Source organism: Marmota flaviventris, chromosome 3, assembly GCF_047511675.1.
Source record: "Marmota flaviventris isolate mMarFla1 chromosome 3, mMarFla1.hap1, whole genome shotgun sequence".
In the NCBI taxonomy this organism is placed as follows: domain Eukaryota; kingdom Metazoa; phylum Chordata; class Mammalia; order Rodentia; family Sciuridae; genus Marmota; species Marmota flaviventris.
The window spans coordinates 31,143,213-31,161,605 of record NC_092500.1 but is presented as its reverse complement, the minus strand read 5'-3'; the positions used below and the strand labels follow the sequence as shown (position 1 = coordinate 31,161,605).

The following is an 18,393-nucleotide window of genomic DNA, read 5'->3' as shown; positions in this document are numbered from 1 at the left end:
TGCCATGTAAGCTATTGTATTATTTTCTTAAAAAAGGTGAAGCAACTGCCTCACCTTCTTCTTTTTAATTCACTCTACCCACTATCTTCTACCATCCCAAGTGGCTCATTTATCACTTTTTTTCTCTAAAGAGAATTATGTATGTACATTTATGCAAAGTGCTGCCGTGTACACAGTTGTGTCTCCTCCAACTGACTCCAATGCCTAACAGTGATGTTTAAAGTTCCTCCTCACTCTTCTTGGTGTCAATGGAGATCAGCAGGCATAAAATCATTGAAAGCCAGATCCATGCTTAGTTGGATGTTTTCCCTCAAAGATACGTCTGGTATGATTCATTAACTCAAAATCTTTGCCAAGATTTTGGCATAGTATCACTAGCTAGGGACATGAACATCAGGTAATTTAACAAGGTAAGTAAAAAAGATAATTTCAGTATAACATAAGCAGTGATATAATTTTTTTTAATGATGTAGGAGTTCAGGGTGGGATTAGGAAGAAGGCAAACAGGAAACAGGGAGAGGGCTTCCTGGAGGATGAACCATCTGAGCTAGGCAAAGGAAGGGCCTGTCAGGTATCAGGGCCTTAGAGATCAAGGGCAGTGTGGTGGGCATGTCTCTGGACATAGTGAGATGACACGAAATGAAATCTACCACTCAGGGAGTGGTGGAGATAAGCAACATCTAAGCCACAGAGTACGCTGTATGGTATGCTGAGAATTTGGACTTTATCCTACAGGTAATACAGTTAGTGGAGAATGTGAGCCAGCCTAGTGGCAAGGTCTGACTTCTCTTCATTCTGCATTGTGTGCACTAGTAGGAATCTTTAAAGTCATAGAGTAAGAAGATGAAATGGATATCCTCACAGGCATAAAACCATAGACCAACACAAGATACCTGAATTTAGAACATGGATCTCTTGCGCGGTCACCAAGTACTTGTTCTGATTTTCCTGCTTTATCCCTCAAATACTAGGATCAAACAAATCTTCAGGGAAAGCTACAAAACTAAACTCTTTTGAAATCTAACTCTGCTCCTAAGCAATGTGCAAACATAATACACGTCAATGCTTCCGCCCTCTTTCTCCTCCTTTGGACCTTAAAAGAATAGACGTTTGCTTTTTTTTTTTTTTTTTTTTCCTTTTTCCATACCTAAAAGGTTCTACATCAGTTTTGTCTTGGTTAAGTTTTTTTTGTTAGATCCTCCTCTGAACTGAACTCAAATTTACTTCACACATTTCCAGTTTGGTAAATTAATCACTGAGGTATCCATATGCAAAGATTTAGCAAGAAGCCAGGTGCAGTGGTGCACACCTGTAATCCCAACGGCTCTGGAGGCTGAGGCAGGAGGAGCACGAGTTCAAAGTCAGTCTCAGCAACTTAGCGAGGCACTTAGCAACTTAGTGAGACCCTGTCTCCAAATAAAATAGGGGTGGGAATGTGACTCAGTGGGTTGAGCGCCCTTAGGTGCAATCCTCAGTACCAAAAAAATAAAAATAAAAAATCAGATTTAGACAAGAATTTCTTAGAAACAACTTTTGGATTATAAAATATTAGAAAATGGGAGCTGTTTTCTCTTTTTCTGAAGTGCCTTGAACAAGTCAGCACTCCATCAAAGGAATATAACAGTTTAATGTTCTGTCAAAGAACAGAATGCTTATTTACCTGAAGAAATGCACTGATAAAAGTAACTTGCGTCTGTCTTGACTGATACAAAACTTACTGGAAGATTAACCTGGACAATTAAGCTCTTAAACTCTAAATAAAATTACTGACAAGGGGGTGGCTCAATGGTAGAGTATGTGCTTAGCATGCTCGGTTCCATTCCTAGCAAAAAAAAAAAAACTTAAAAAAAAAATCACTGAAAAGAAAATAGTACCCAAATTCATAATGGAAACTTTTCCAAATTGTTAATTCTACACCTATTAAATAAATATTTAAAAAGTAATAAAACCACAACCTTTGAATGCAAAATTCATTTTACTTGAAAGCAACTAACCTTTTCCCAGGTTTTCTGGTATCTGTCTTGGTGCTAGGCCTTTTCATGCATTAGCTCATTTAATCCTCAGAACTACCTTAAGAATTAGACTCTACTATAAGCCTTATTTTACAAAAAAGAAAATCTAAGGATAAGAATTAAATGACTCAAAACCATACAAGAGGAGCCTCCATATCTGAGTCTCCATAGTTATTAACAATCATACTATTAAAAGTAGTTTGAGGTTCATACTGGAAGACATTAATTAATGTCAAGTTTTCGGGTATTTGGAAAGTTTATATTTCTCATCACTGTAGGTTTAGAATAATATGACCCTAGGCTTCTGAACAGGACAGTCTTTGGGTCTTCACTGTTACTTGCTGCCTCTCTTGACTCTTAGGACTTATGAGGTAGCCAAGATTTGTATAAGCATCCTTAGTTACACAGGTCCAGATACTTCATGGATCTCAGTTCACAGTTACACAATCCCATTTCCTATAACTACCCATATCTTGCTTTGGTTCTTAATGCCAATATGTTTTAAATTCTTATAGCATCCTACAAATGGAATAAACTGACACGGAGTCCACAGGCTAATGCATACTGATCTGTTTGCTGGCATAAACCTTTCCCTAAGGACTTAGAGATACCACTTATTGAGCATCACTTCTGGGTCAGGAAATTTTGCTATATTATCTCATTTTAATCTTTGTATTCTCCAAACTATGTACTATCACCCCTATTGCCCTGATCAAAATTAAGATATTAAGGCCTAGAGAAAGAAAGTAAATAACATAACTATGATCTTAGTGAACAATACTAGGAATTAAGCCAGTATTGAGATGTAAGACTCATTCTATCTTATTGCAACATGCATGTTCCTTCTACTCTACATGAGGACAATGAGTCAAATACTTTGCACAGATATAATTTAGTAGTTAATGGTATGATAGGAAAATATAAATTAAATCTGAAAAATACTTCATATGATAACACAATTCTGTGTCAGTCACATTAAGCACACAACATATCATTTCTAGGGTAAAAAAAAGGAAAGAAGGGTTTAAAAAGAACAAAGGATGGAAAGAGAAAACCTGCAAAGGATTACTTCTCCATTTTATAGAAGGTTATGAAAAGGTTAAGCAAAGTTAAATAAATTGCCTAAGATCCCACTGCAAACTAGACTCAGGAGCCAGAGGTAAAACCTAGGGGTGTGTGTGTGTGTGTGTGTGTGTTTCCCCCAGTACTGGAGACTGAACCCAGGGCCTTACACATGCTAGGCAAATGTTCTAACACTGAGCTCCACCCTCAGCCTAAGTGCTTTTGACATAAAAGCAATGCTCTTTTCCTTCTTCCTGACAATTGACTGTATTTCTTTGGATGCTCCCAGATGGAAAAATGTAGGGAATCACACACTGTATCAAAGAGGGAAGAATTTATGTCCTGTCTCCCCAATTCCAGTTATTGCACTGAGCTTAGGAATGCAGTCTTCAGACCCAGAATTTCTAGTTCATGAGCCAGCACCACCATGGATTAACTCTGTGACCTTGGACACAGGGTAGAAAGAAGTAACTTTGCTCTAGGTAAACTCTCTTGAGATTATAATGCTAAATATTTTAGGCTTCTTGTTTTGTTTTTTTTTTTCCAGTTTCTACTAAAGAAATAAAAATAATTAAATTACTCCAGACTAAAATTAATCAGAGCTCTACATTATTTGGATAAATTGCTCCAACTTTCCCTTTCACTGTGGCAGTGATGACTCGGCATTTATTGTCATTTCCCTTAAGAAAGCAGTACTCACTACGGATGAGCATTATATTCCAGTTTTTGCCATATTAGTAACAACCTAAAATATTTATTTAATCTTTCCTTTGTGTCAAGCACTGAACTAAGTGCTTTTTGTGGATCACTTCATTTAGCAACCATATAGGAGAAACCACTTATAAGAAAGGTACAATCTTCACTGTTTGGTGGATGGGGAGACTGAGGCTCAGATGGTGGCCTACTTAGCCATCCAAAGTAGAGGATCAGTCTGCAGGATCGAGTCCAGTAAGCTTCTCTTCACCTTGCCCTAAACTGCTGATGGGTCAGTTCCAAGGGAATGCTTTTGCTACGGATGCTCCAATAGTCATTTGTTTAAAAAAATCTTAATTTTAATGCAGAAGATAATTTCGTACTATGAATGCAGTTGCAGTGACACAGAATTACAAAGGAAAGACTGTAACACAAATGACTGGGAGATTTTAAATCCCAGACATAATCAAAGACAATATTAAATAGTTTTCTAAACAACAGCATACAAATAAGGTCCAAAAAAATGATAAAAGTAATCTCTGATGCATCTTTCTTTTTCCACGAAATTATTTTGAAACACAATTTTTAAATATTTGAGGGTTAGAGATGCAGCTCAGTGGCAGAGTAATTTCTTAGCAAGTGCGAGGCCTAGGGTCCAATCCCCAACACTGCAAAAAAATAAAAATTAAAAAAAAATTAAAATTGGCCCTCTGCCAACCAAGGGCCACTTTATTTGAAAGATACTAAGGGTTTTGGCAGTAACTCTTATTTCCATCAAGAAAAGTGGTATTTTTACAGTTTACAACAGTCAGATGAATCTGGGATGAAGTTTCCATTTGAAGGCTCAGGAGACTGAAGTGGGAGGGGCTGCTGATGCAGGTCAGGCTCCCTGACTTGTTAGAGTGATGCTCTTCCACAACCACTTATTGCTGAGAGCCACCGCCGAGTCTGTTTGGCCCCTGGCATTTTGCCAACAGTATTGATTGATCTCAGCAACTTATGCTTCTGTGCAACACTGAAGTGTTAAGGATCTGAAGCAACCTGTCACTCAACTGGAAGCCTAAGCTTTGCTTGCTTTCAGGTTTCCCTGGTATATGAGCAAAACCCATGATCACCTCTAAATACAAATTTAAAAAAAAAAAAGTAATTTAAGGCTTACAGGTTGTCTTACTCAGTTTTCCACTACTGTGACAAAAATCCTGAGACAATCATTTTATAAGAAACTAAGGGTTATTTTGGCACGTGGTTTCAGAGGTTGCAGTCTGGGGTCACTTGGCCCCATCAGTTTGGGCCTGCAGTGGCACAGTACATCATGGCAAGAGTGTGATAGAGAACACTTTTTCACCTCATAGAAGCCAGGAAGCCAAAAGAAAAAAAGGAGAGGCCAGGGTCCCAGTATCTCCATTTGAAAGCCCACACCTAGTGACCCAACTTCTTTCCACTAACCTCCACTTCCTCAAGGTTTCACCACCTCCCAATGACACCACAGGTTGGGGACCAAGCCCCCTCAATATGTGGGTCTTCAGGGGATGGTTCAGATCCCCAAAATAGCACAAGTTGAATAGGGATGCCCTGAACTGCAGTTATTAAGAGGAATCTAGGCTTTGGAATTCAACAGACCAGGCTTCAAACCCAAGCTCTGCTCCTTGTTTGCTCTTTTCCTTTTAATCTTGGGCAAATTTTCCTAATATCTCTGAACTTTAGTTCCCCTATTTGTTTAAGAAAAGGAGGAGGGGAAGGAAGAAAAAAAGGAGGTATCATGTCATTATAGTATGTACTTTATCACATTTTTGCTAGAATCAAATGAGTTAAAGCTGCACAGTTTGTAGTATAGCTCCTCATTCATGGTATATAATCGATGGATACTCACTTGATAACTAGTCTTATTATTTTCTTATTCAATAAGCTGATCTCTTACTTCTAACTTGTTTTTGGGCCCAGTTTGTGTAATTGTTCCCTTTCACAGAAAGGGGAGAAAGATAAAGGAAATAAATTTGGGGGCAATATTTTTTAATCTACTAAGATTGTTAAGGAGAGTTAAAGAACATAGATGATGTATTAGTCTCTAAGGATTATTTTAATTCATCTGTGCATGTAAGCCTTATAGCCAAAGCCAGGAATTACTAACAGTGAATTGACTTCTTATAGCATATGAGTGCTACTAAAATGTTCTGAGATTTGCTATTCTGGCAGAGGAGGAAATGATTATCTATCAAGTGCCAATTGCTGTGATATTAGTGTATCTCATCTAATCACCACCAGCACTGTCACTAGGTATTTCTGTGCCCATTTTAAAGATTAGGAAAATGAAGGTCAGTAAGAAAAGCTTCCTGAGGTCACATAGAGCTTGTAAGTGGCAGAACCTGTACTATTATTCATTTGTAACTCTAATACTTTCTCTTCACCCACATCATCTTTAGTTTCACTTAGTAATAAATGAATTGCATGTTCACTGAAAATGAAAGCTATAAATGGTGAAAAAAGTAGCCTGTCAAATCAACTGAACTCATCTGTATAGATAATATACTAGTACAGTTATTAGTGGAGAAAAAAAAAAATGGATCAGCAGCTAATGACCTGAATCAAGTATACATTTGTTCCATAACATTCCATGCATATTTACTGAGCATCTAGGATGAGTTACTCCACTAAGCAATAGCAATTGTGAAATTTTTGTTATCCAAATTCTAATGCAGGCAGCTGTTGTGACTATCTGAATTGCATTTGGTTTTGGTTTAATGTTCTTGCAGCCAGATCTCTGAAGTACTGAATAAGCCAGGCTGATACACAATGCACCAGCCCAATCTCTTGAGTGACAATCTTTGTGACAAATACCTAGAGTTGGCAGGGGCAACAAGTCCTTATCTTGGTTTCCTCATCTATGAAATGGGATTCTAAAAAAAATAATAATACCTACCTCCCAGGAGAGAAGTTCAATGAATTAATTAACCTTGGAAGTGTTTTCTACTAAGTGCCATTCTGGCATGCTCTACTGTCAGGATGGTTTAATTTGATAAAACAATGGTTGAAACTATTTAAAATAACTACCTATTCAAATGTCAAACACTTCATCTGTATAATAGTAAATTCATTCCTTCAAGCTGAATCAATTACATGTGACATTTGTACAGAAGTGTAAACAACAAATGGTCAAATCAGCTTTGGATTTAAAAAGTCTATCTAACTGTTTAAAATTGTAAGAAGTAAATAAATATAAAACTGCAAAGGTCTTATAACAGGTTCTCATTGTGAGCATTAGATTAAAAAAACTTGCTATTATGTCTACAGTGAAATATAAATGTACATGAAATAAAAACAACCAAGTTTAATAAAAGATGTAAAAAAAAGAAAGAAAGACCCAACATTCAAATAGAAAAGAGTTTCACTGTTTTCTAAATATTGCTAAGGCACAGAGTACTATGGCTTTGGTGCATTCATTATAAACAAAGTGTACTAAAGTTTGAAAAACACTTTTCTTGAGCAGGACTTAAAAATCTTAAAACTTAAAAAAAAAGACAACATAATTTGTTACAAAAACAAGGGAATAATTACATATACCTATTTTGTAGTTCTGTCCTATTCTCATAGAATTAATTTCATCCAAATATTTAAAACACTATGCCAATTACCTCTTTGATTGTTCCCTAACCCCTTTATCATCCCTGTATTTCAGTTCCCAATGTGGAACACCTGGAAGCAGAGAGTAACATCCATTCCCCTGTATGGTGATAATTTATCTTTCCAACAAATAAACAGCAGAATGACTTATGTGTTAGGGTTATTCTTCTGTCTAAGAGAACACACCAAAGATCTCTGGGTAGGGCCCAGCAAATACAGAAGCTTTCTAAAACCACCAGAGACCCAGGCCAAAGCAATCACTGACGTCTTAGGTGGTTATCGTCGAAAATTGAAAGACCTAATGTGCTTACTATTTTGGAAGTGTTAAATTGTGGATTTACAATGAAGCATAAATAATGGCTCTACGTGTGACGACTGAGGTTTGTTTTGTAATCCTCAGGTTTTCTAGAATGTGTTATAAACTATTTTATATGGAAACATCTCTATGCTCCCTTCCCCCAGCTCTTCCATCTAATGTTCTGCCCTGAATATAAATTTTAACAGGCAGTACATCCACACGGACAACACATCCCAGGAGCCCGGCAAGCCCTTTATAACAAAGCACACTCTCTCTGTAGCTCTAAGGCAGTCTAGAGAAAGGAACCCCCAGGACACAGCAGTGCGCTAGCTCAGCACAGTAGAGTCCCAAGAGGTTTCTTCAAAATAGTCAACCACTATTCCTTGGTGATTATTAGAGGCAACAATAGTCATGACCCCTGGAACATACACCTTTAGAGGAAAGGAGCCAGTAACGAGATGCAATTCAGCAGTGGAGTTTAGGGAAGACCCAGAAATGGCAAGGTCATTTGCTTCAGGGATTTTATGTCAAGGTGAAAAAGAGACAGAAGTTCTAAGCACCCACGGGGCTTTTGTTCCCAGGATGAACTTCAGCCCCTGGAAGAAAACACAATAATGTGCATACAAGACAAATGCAACACATCCCTCGGGTTTGCACAGGGAAACAATTATGCAGTGGAATTGCCTTTTCTGCAAAGGTGACTGAGGCACTAAAGCAGGCATTGGATGGATGGGTTTGCTGTCATCTTTTCACACCCTTTTGTGTGGTCACCCTACAGAGCAAAGACATTCTTTGCAAGACAGCTGGGGGGCTTTTGATCTGCTGCCTGTGTACTGAGAATACAGAAAGGGCAACCCAATTGCCCCCTCCCATTATGGCCATGCTCTAATCTGCCCTCAAGGGCCCTAAGGTCAAGGCTAACAGCTACAGATGAACACTGAATTCCTGCATTCAGATAACGTGTTTTTCTTTTGTTGTTGTTGTTTGTTTGTTTGCTTAATTGATGGGAGGACTGCCTCAAGCTGAACTTTGTTTTAACCAGTACTTCACTAGACTTCACCAGGCTCAAAGCAGAGCATCACCATCACAGTCACAACCCTATTTTCAGAAGAATCTGTGATCTCTTGGCTGGAGGAAGGTCCAGCTGGTCTCTTTGAATATTCGCATGTCAACAAAAAGAAAAGGACAGCTATGGCTTCTGATTCTAAGAAAAAGCTGCTGTGGATACTGGACTTGCTCTCAGCTAAGAAAAGGATGGACAGGGGCAAGAGAAGTTCCAGGATGGTACTGGACTCTAGCAAAAGCCAAAGCAACTGGGGACTTGGCAAAGAATCATTCACAGGAACCCTCTCCCAAGGTCCCCTCCTCTTTCCATCTTTGTGTCCCCAGCTGCAGTGTCTCATCTTCACGATCCTCTCAGGATTAACTTCTGGATATAATTCAGAGATACTAAGACTCGGTGATTTGCCCAAGGTCACAAACCTGAAGGCAAAGCCAAATGCAGAGCCATTTCCTCTAATTCTCCCAACTAAAGTTTTTCTATTATGTCATCAGATTCCTCCTTGGTTTGTTCTCTCCATTCCAACTCCATGCACACAGACATTGAAGACTTCAGGGGCAGAAAAGACAGGCAAATACAGGAAAGCATTACCTTGGTAATTTATCTCCTTGGGCTATCTGATTTTGCCTCAGGATTCTTCCTCACTCGTAGAACTTAAAAGACTAGAAGAAAGAAACCAAAGGTCCTCTTCAACCATGGATTTTGCTAAAATAGGAAAGTATAAATGCTGCTCTTGTTACAGAGAAATATCAAGTAGTAAGTGAAATGGCTAAAAGTAGAACAGTCTAAATTTAAATCTCCTTAATTTCTTCCTATGGGATAGTTTATAATCATAAAACAATGGCTATCATTTATTTTATATTGAAGCAATGGCTACATAAACCTCAGAATTAAAGGAAGCTTAAATGACATCTGGTTCAAATTTTTATTTTACTAGTATTTTAGAAATAGAGAATTTTAGAACTGGAAGGCACTTAAAAATCACCTAGTCCTACTTTCTCATTTTTTCAATTGGGTGAACAGATTTGGAGAGGTTCAAATGATTTGTCAAAGTCATACAACTCACTATTCAGGTTAATAAAAGAACAGTCTCCTAATACCCAAGCCAATATGGCAGCCTAGAAAAAAACAGTAAAATGTAGCAAAGGACAAAGAGAGCTACATAAAGAACAGCTTTCCTTTAGATGACACACATTGTGATTTTAAAAAAAGAACCATGAGGCCTAATTATAAGAAAATCACCCCTACCCCTTCTTTTTTTCTGGACAGACAGAAATAGATAGGGATAGGAATAGGATAATGATAATTCTCTCAAATTCCCAGCCCTGTAAATAGTTTTTAGTGTGCCCATAATTAAGTGAAAAGGCAAAAACATTTTGCTGCATCTATAAATCAGTAAGGCTACAGTCAATGGTTTCCATGAAACAAAGTCTATACAAAACAGCTCTGAAAGCAGCATATATTATAAAAGTATCTTGGTGTTCTCTCAATTTGTTTTATAAATTGTTCTGACTACACAGGTGACTAAGACCAAAAACAGAGTTCCTGCAGCTGCTCATGATTCATGTACTAGAAAAGAAAGATAAAAGATCCCTGCTCAGAGATTTATATCCAAATGCCTTACCCTAATTTACTTTAAGGTAATGGAGAAAAGGGGGTTGGGGGGTGGGAAGAGTCCCAAACTTGGATAATGAGAAAAAAAAAAAAATGTCACTGCATGTTGCCTGGTAAGGACAACAAAGACACCCTGCAGAAATGAATGCATGGCCTCACTCAGCAGATCAAGTGCAAGACCAGGGGTAGGAAGCTGACTAAGTTCTTTAGTCTAAAATAAAATAAACCGTCCAAATCACACAAGGAAAATTCAGAAAGCAAGAGTATTGACAATAAGGAACTGAATCAGAGACAGCATTTCCATTTCTGTTTCTATGTTGTATTTTGATTCTCTCATTCATATTTACTTTAAAAAAAAAAAAAAAAAACCTAAGAACTTCACATGACTCATGTCCATATATCACCTTCGTTTTCACACATTCCTGGTTTGTCATGTGTTAATTACAGTCCACAGTTAGATAACAACCTACAATGGGAGGCACTGAATTGAAGGATCCTTACTTAGGCAAACTTGGGTCTCTGCTTTGTTGGTTAAACATCATCTACTTGCAATGACCAGTTTTTCCTCTGGCCTATAAAAGTTAGCAGGCAGGCAATTCTCTTCTCAGAAACAACAATTTCAGACTGGAACTACAGTCAGCCATGGTGCTGGGATAGAGACATCTATGCAATCTCCTTCAGTCTGTACAGCTACCATCTGAGAAGAATTTTTATAACTATTTTATAATCAGACAGACTACAAAACGGAAATCCCAAGAAGCTTAACCATTTCATTTGCCTAAGGTCATCTGTCTCTAGAGGTAAAACAGAAATTGGAATCTAAGTCCTCAGAGGCTGAAGCCTACAAAGCTCCCACAGCACTGTAGGTGCTCCCAGACAGGGAAAAACCAGGGGGCACATGTAGTGGGATTCCCACCCCATGCAAGAAACCTCCAAAACTCATAGATATCTGGGCAGGGAATTTTTTTTAATGTTATTAAAGGTGATGGTACAAGTTGTATCACCTATCATTAAAGAACAAATCTGACTCACAATTTGCTATCTTCAAATCAGCAGTTAAATAAAATTTAGCAATTTTAATTGGTTTGGCACAAAACTTCAGATTTCCATATGGTTATTTTCCCTGTTTTATGTTAAATGTAATAGACTTAGCACTTGAGTTTTAAACTCTTGGCAGAATGTGTCAATTAAAAACTACATAAATTAGGAATATTCAAAGCACACATTCCAAGTTGAGTGATCATAAGGACAAGATGTAAAAATGCTCTTTTCACAATTTTTTTTTCTATAAAGTAAACTTGCATTGTTACTCGCATGGCAAACTTCATATAGAAAAAAAAAAGGGAAAAAAGAAAGAAAAGGATTTTTTTTTCCTAGTGAAAGCTAACATTATATTTGCCTCTTCCCTGAGAGATTTAGTGTATCTAAAATGGCTTTTTCTACACCATTTGCAAGACAATTTTTTCCTATCTCAGTATTACTGAAACTGACAGCAGTCATGACAACTCTCAAAACCTGTAAAGAAACTAAAATGCAAGTGTAACATCAATAAACGTGGCACTGAGCACATTAAACTGACAGCACTTTTAACCAGATTTTCACTGGTGCTGTGAAATATGGCTTCCCAATTGTTATTTAATATATCAGACTATAATGTTTAAGAAAATGGTTATACATTGAAAGAGATGCTCTTTCTTAGCCAGAGCCACAATTTCCTTTGGGAACTATAAAATCACACAGCATGGATAAAAAAAAAAACAAGCAAACAAAAATTTGAAAAATGAAAAAACACTACATTTCTTCAGACTTATAATTAAATTTATTGTCACTATTATACATGATTATTGCCTGTATAATTATTTTCCAAATATGAAGCATATCACAGGTGCTAAGTAAATGAAAGAATCATTCATCAAACCTCAAGTGGTTGTTGATGGAATTTTCACACTTATTTAGCTTGACTGAAAGGCCAAAATGCCTGGTGTCCCCATGATTCTTGGAGAACTGTGTAATTCAAATTAACATATGTAAAAAATATTACTAAATTGTCTTTTCATTTGTGGTTAATGAGAGAGTGTAGAACCAGTTGGCCTATACTGGAACTCTGCCATGTTTATAAGTGACTATTTAAACAACTGTATACTAATAGATACAAAGATAACATTAGATTAATGTTAGTGTCCAATTTCCTTATGTTATTCTTCATCTGTGCAGAGCTACACAGAAAATTTCTAACTCTTGGGTTAGAAAATTTGACATGAAGCTGGATCTAATTCCCTCCTTTAATGCCATGGATTATTTTATTGATTCTGTGCTATCTCCAGGGACCCCTTTTTCAGTGACAGAAATGTAGAATTGCTAAAAGTATCCTTAAAGGAAACCTTGAAGGTCATTAGATCCTAGGCAATGAATGCCTTCATTCAACAAGAGCACTGCCCTCTTTTGCCTGCAAGCCCTTTAACATCAGCAAGTCCCCCCCAAAGGGCCTGCACTTTAACTTGGTCTGAACAGGTCACATTTCTAAAATACTTAGCTGTCTCAAATGTCTCTGGTCGGCAGCACTGAGTCACTGAGGCCACAGCCACAGTGTTCAGGCTAGACTGACCTCTTTCTAGTTTTCAATGGAATTATTCCATGTAATCCTATTGACACAGCCATTTAATCAAAGCGAGAAAGGAGATTACAGAGCTCACATTTGTTTTGCAAAGCAAGGGTGCAAGGATCATCCATCCTTCGAACTCTCAAAGTGACTTGATAGTGTATCGCCTGTCTTTGGAGTGTTGGACATTAACCTGATCTGTCTCCTGTTTTCTTGTTTAAATAGGAAGGTTTGGCTCTTCCTGAACTAGAAGCTAGCTGCTTCTACACCCAAATCTCACCATCACCATTCATGCCAGCAGATGCTACTATAAAAAGCAATAAAAACAATAGGTTCCCCACCCTTGCTTATTGTTCTACAAAGCAGAAAACACGGATACATCAAAAGATTACAATAAAACTTTTCTTGTTGCAAGAATCCTTAATATTTGCATTTCAACAGCACACTATGGTGATTCCAGGTGTGGTGTCCAGTGCAAAGCCTAAAAACAACCGGCTTGCAAAAGAGGAGATAGGCACTCCACTTCTCTTCCTCATTTTAGAGACTCTGGGAGAGTGTTCTGGTGACTACTTCTTTTTCACCAGGCACTGTCTCTCTGTCCTGCCCTTTTCCACACAGGTGGAAGGGACTTTATTCTTGCTACTTCCGTCCTTATGTGTACATCTCCAAGACTAGGCATCTATTTAAAGCATGATGTTAAGCGGGTTGTTTAATCAAGCATTTTCAACACACTGTCGCCTTCATTCTAAACTACCGATTTGCATAAATCCTCAATTTCCCTTTTCCCTCCACACATTTCAGAAATGCAATCTCCTATAGAACCTCTTGGGGGTGAAAGGGCAGCCTTACCCAACCCTCCGCAAATACCAGAACAATTCTGAAAGGAAGAAGTAAGAAAAGGTAGGAACCGTCAGTGGTTCAAAGAACTGCGGATGGGGATACAGTGGCGTCCCTTTCTAGACGTCCAAGCAGATATTTGTTTCAAGGCGGGCGGGGAAGACTCTAATTGTACCTCCGGGCACTGCTTTTACCCACAGTGTTTCATGTACAAAGCACAATTTAGCAACACTGGGTATTATCTCAATAACTATCATTAGATGTGCCCATTTAAAAAAAGAAGAACTTTTTCTCTTTTGTAATGGAAGAAGGTGCATGCACTGTGGAGGCGTTACTTCATCTCTAGCTCTCTGGAGGGCCCACCCAGAGCTGCAAACTAGGCAAACGCCACATGAAGCCAAGTTTCCGCACGCGGCCGGGCAGGTTCCCAGCACCGGGGAGCGCGGCCACTTTGGTGCTCAGTGTTGGGTTCATTCCCGCCGCTGCACCCGCGTCCAAGGCTCGACCCGCGCCCACCTAGGACTGCACAAATAAATCTGGGTTCCAGCGAGCAAGGATGGCACGTGGAGAGCTGTTTCATAATCTCCCGGAATCCACAGGAAAACGGCTCCCGTGCAAAGACATGCTTTCCCGTGATAACTGAAACTCCCAGGCCAAAGAACCGACCCTTCCATCGGATACAGTTTCCGACTGACAGCTCCAAACTTAACTGCTGCGGCTCCAAACTTGACACCGACTCCCTCTCATCACTCCCACTCCTCTCCGATCCTCCAGGCTGGGTAGCTCTGGCTTGCACACCACACCAGCCTCCCCCGCACCCTCTAGGCTCTCCCGGCAGGCGCAACCCTGCATATACCGGTTACCGGTCCCAAGGAGTGCCGGCCTCCTCGGGGCTTTGGGGCACGATTTTCTTGGAAAGCCAGTGAGCTCCCGGGCATGCCCTACTCACTTGTGTCTTCTTCATAAGGAAAGGCAGCGCTGCGATCCAGCCCAGGCAGCGATGTGGCGACTCCGTTTAGCTGTTCTGGGGCTCCAGCATATTGCACGAGCAGCGGCGGCAGATAGTCCGAGCATTGGGCAGCCCGAGCGCAGCGCCCTCTCTACAGCCCGTGCTTCCCGCAGCGCTCCCAGTCCCAGCGCGAGGCGGCGAGTGAAGCCCGGGCCACCGCGCCGCCAGCGCTTTTATATAGATCCCTCCCGCCTGCTCTGGACACGCCTCCTTCCCTTCCGGAGCCCCGGGGAGGAGAGACGCGGGCAAGGGCAAGGCGGAGACCCCGGGAGGGCGGCCAGAGTGCGGTGAATGCCCCAGAAGTTGGGCGGGTTAGGCCAAGCGCGTACCCAGCCTGGGGGCCTAGGCGCGCACCAGCGAGCTGCCACGAGGGTGTGGGGGCGCTTTGGGAGAAGCTTAGCAACCTGCGGCCGCCGCGCTCAGCAGCGTGCAGGGCGCTGCGAGTCCCAGCTTGGCCTCCGGGCTTCGCCCTGGCACCTCCTGAGGACAGACGAAATTCCTCGCGGTTGGAGAGAGCTGAGAGCTTGGTCTTTTACTTGGAGACAGAACCGGAGAGGACGCCGAAGGCTGTGCGCGAGAGGAGTTCGCTTCACCCCACCTCGCCTTAGGGAAATTAAAAAAAAAAAAAAAAAAAAAAAAAAAGTTTAATTAGGATCCGTAGTTATGCCAATGTCTTACCCCCTCGATTTATATTATTATATTATTTAATATTAAAGGAATTATTGACGCAGGGTTAAGTATTGCTAAGAGAGATGCTATTTTCAGGAATGATTTACTGCAGTGTCTTTAGAAACCAAAATTGAAAGAAAAACAGTAGATTATTAAACGTGCAGATCTTTAACACAACACAGGTTTTGAAAGCTCTACTTTTTGTTAGAGAAGTTTTTGGATTCAGAAAGATAATGCAACAGTAATAGTAATAGCTAACACCAGTATGCGATGCCCCGATTTCCTGTGTACCAGACTAAGAACTTAAACATAAATTCTCTCATTAAATCTTTCCCACAAACCGATTGTATAGATTGATCCTTTATTTTAAATTTCCATTTTACGGATGGTGAAACACGGCCGGTTGATTTTCCTAAACAACCTAGTAAATGGCAGAGTGCTAATTTAAATCTCGAGCCCTTTCAATCCCAGGACACACAAAAAAGATTAAAATAAATCTAGAGCCTTGGCTGTACTGCCTTCTAAAAATATTTTGAGCAGATATCTATTTGATTATCCAAAAGGCTTCAATATTTATTCTTAAAACTGAAGAACATTAAAAAGCATTTTGTTAGCTTGATAATGAAAATGTTAGATATTAACCTCAATGATCTTTTGGAGCAAGCATTGTATATGAATTCGGGAATTAGTTATTTTCTTAAGACTGTAAGATTCCAAATTTGCCTTAATTAGTTCACTTGCCTTTGATAAAAATAAATATGCCAAATCTGTAGTGAGAGGAAAATCTAGATGAAGTTTGAAGTTCACCATGTTAGTTTTCTTTTGCTGCTGTAAAAAAACACCATAAATGAAATGGCTTAAAGCTCACAAATTCATCTTAGAGTTGGAGGTCAAAAGTCCAAAATGGTCTCTTTGGGCTAAAACCAAGCTGTTGGCAGGATTGCATTCCTTTCTGGAGACTATGAGAGAGTTTCCCTGCCTTTCAGAGTTTCTAGAGTTTGTCTACAATCCTCAGCTCAAAACTGCCAGCAATGCTAAATTGAGTCCTCACCTCAAACAATTCTCACCTTCTCTCTCTCTCTCTCTCTCTCTCTCTCTCTCTCTCTCTCTCTCTCTTTCCTGTTCCCTATTACACTTCTAAGGACCCTTGTGATTACATTGAACCTACCTGGATAATCCAGGATAATCTCCCCATTTTAAGGTCAATTGTTTACCAAACTTAATCCTATCTATGGCCTAATTATCCCTTGTCATGGAACTGCCATGTAACATGGCATTCACAGCTTCTGGGGATAATGACATAGATCTCTTTGGGGGACTATTAGTCTACTGTACTTAACAATAAACAAGTTCAGGGGGAACAGAAACAGATATGAGGTCAGTACATCACTGCATCCCTCTTCATTTGCTTCACCCTGTGGGCACACCCAGCTAGAAGAGTTTCCTCCTCCATAGTTACAAAAACAAATTTTTGAGAAAAGAACCACAAAAGTTGAAAGCATTAAATAATTGCTTTTACTTTCAATCGGAAAGGTGCTATAAACCATTTTGAAAAAGGGTGGAAAGAAGGTGGAAGACAACAAATATTATATTAGAAAATCATTTGACTGAATGATTTTTCCCTGGTAATCCTAATTTTAAATAACCAGCCTTCTGTATCATTTTGCTTTAAGAGTCTTCCAAACAGCTGCCTATCTACCAGTTACAAAGAAGCTGTGTTCCTGAAACTTACCCTGTTATGTCTCATGAAAAGGGAAATGGTTTTGAGGAAGGTTGGTTCTGCTTCAGATCTACTGCAGGCCAGAAGACCTTGCCTCAAAGATTTAGCAATGAAACATCCATAACTATAAATGTTCCCTAGATGACTTTAGGTGGTACACAGATGAACTTGTTTGTTTATAAAGTGGATATATATTAAAATGTCTATTTTAAAATATATTTAGATAGCATATAAAACATGATTCAAAGTTGGTAATAGCTTGAATTTGTGTGTGTGTGTGTGTGTGTGTGTGTGTGTGTGTAGCCTTTATCAAAAATTAGGCCGGCATGATGGTATAGCCCTATAATCTCAGCAGGAGGCTGAAGCCAGAGGATTCAAGTTCCAGGCCAACCTCAGCAGCTTAGGGAAGCCCTAAGAAACTCAGTGAGACTCTGAATCTAAATAAAATACAAAAGGGGCTTGGGGTGTGGCTCAGTGGTTAAGTGCCCCTGGGTTCAATAACTGCTACCAAAAAAAAAAAGTATAAATACATTATATATGAAATTTAAAATGCTTGCTTAATTTTAATAATTGAAGTTTAGCAAATATTTGTTTCTTTATTAAGCTGGGTTTTTTTTTTTGAAATCAAGTATTTTATTTTCCCCTGTTTTATTAAGATATAATTGACAAATAAAAATACGTACTTTTGCCATGTGCAGTGTAATGTCTGATTGTACACTGGGAAATTTTAAATAATGATGATTAACATTTATCACTTGGCATACTTATTTGTGGGAATGAGAACACTTAGAATCTACTTTTTAAAGAAGTTTTTAAGTATAGTTTCCATTAATATTAACTATAGTTAATATGCTGTACAATAAATCTCCAGAACTTATTCATCTGAAGCTTTGTACCATTTAACCAACATATCCCTATTCCTCTTAGAAAAAAAAGTTTCAATTTAAACTGAATTTAATGTGTGACATTAAGTAAATAATAAATAGTAGTAAAGGAAAATGAATATGACAAAACTCATGATGACACTTAATGAAGTCTGGGAAGCATAAATCATACTAATTTTATGAGACCACTAGGAAAGAATGACCTAATAACTGGGCTAGGTAAAGAAACCAGACAGTGGATCTATCAGAAAGTCAGTTCAATTTCTTTTTACTGGCATGTTGCATTCATCTTACACAATGCACTTACTCTCCTTTCTC

At 39.0% G+C, this 18,393-nt stretch overlaps 1 protein-coding gene across 2 annotated transcripts in view; it reads right to left on the bottom strand.

The window, feature by feature from the left end:
* The window catches only part of Kitlg (KIT ligand), an 86,067-nt gene extending 71,129 nt beyond the window's left edge, over positions 1 to 14,938 (bottom strand). For both annotated transcript variants that reach the window (XM_027928904.2, XM_027928911.2), the window contains exon 1: positions 14,743 to 14,938. In XM_027928904.2, the coding sequence (XP_027784705.1) occupies positions 14,743 to 14,757 (15 nt within the window). In that variant the 5' untranslated portion in view covers positions 14,758 to 14,938. The remainder of the gene's footprint in view (positions 1 to 14,742) is intronic.
* Between the last annotated feature and the right edge of the window lie 3,455 nt (positions 14,939 to 18,393).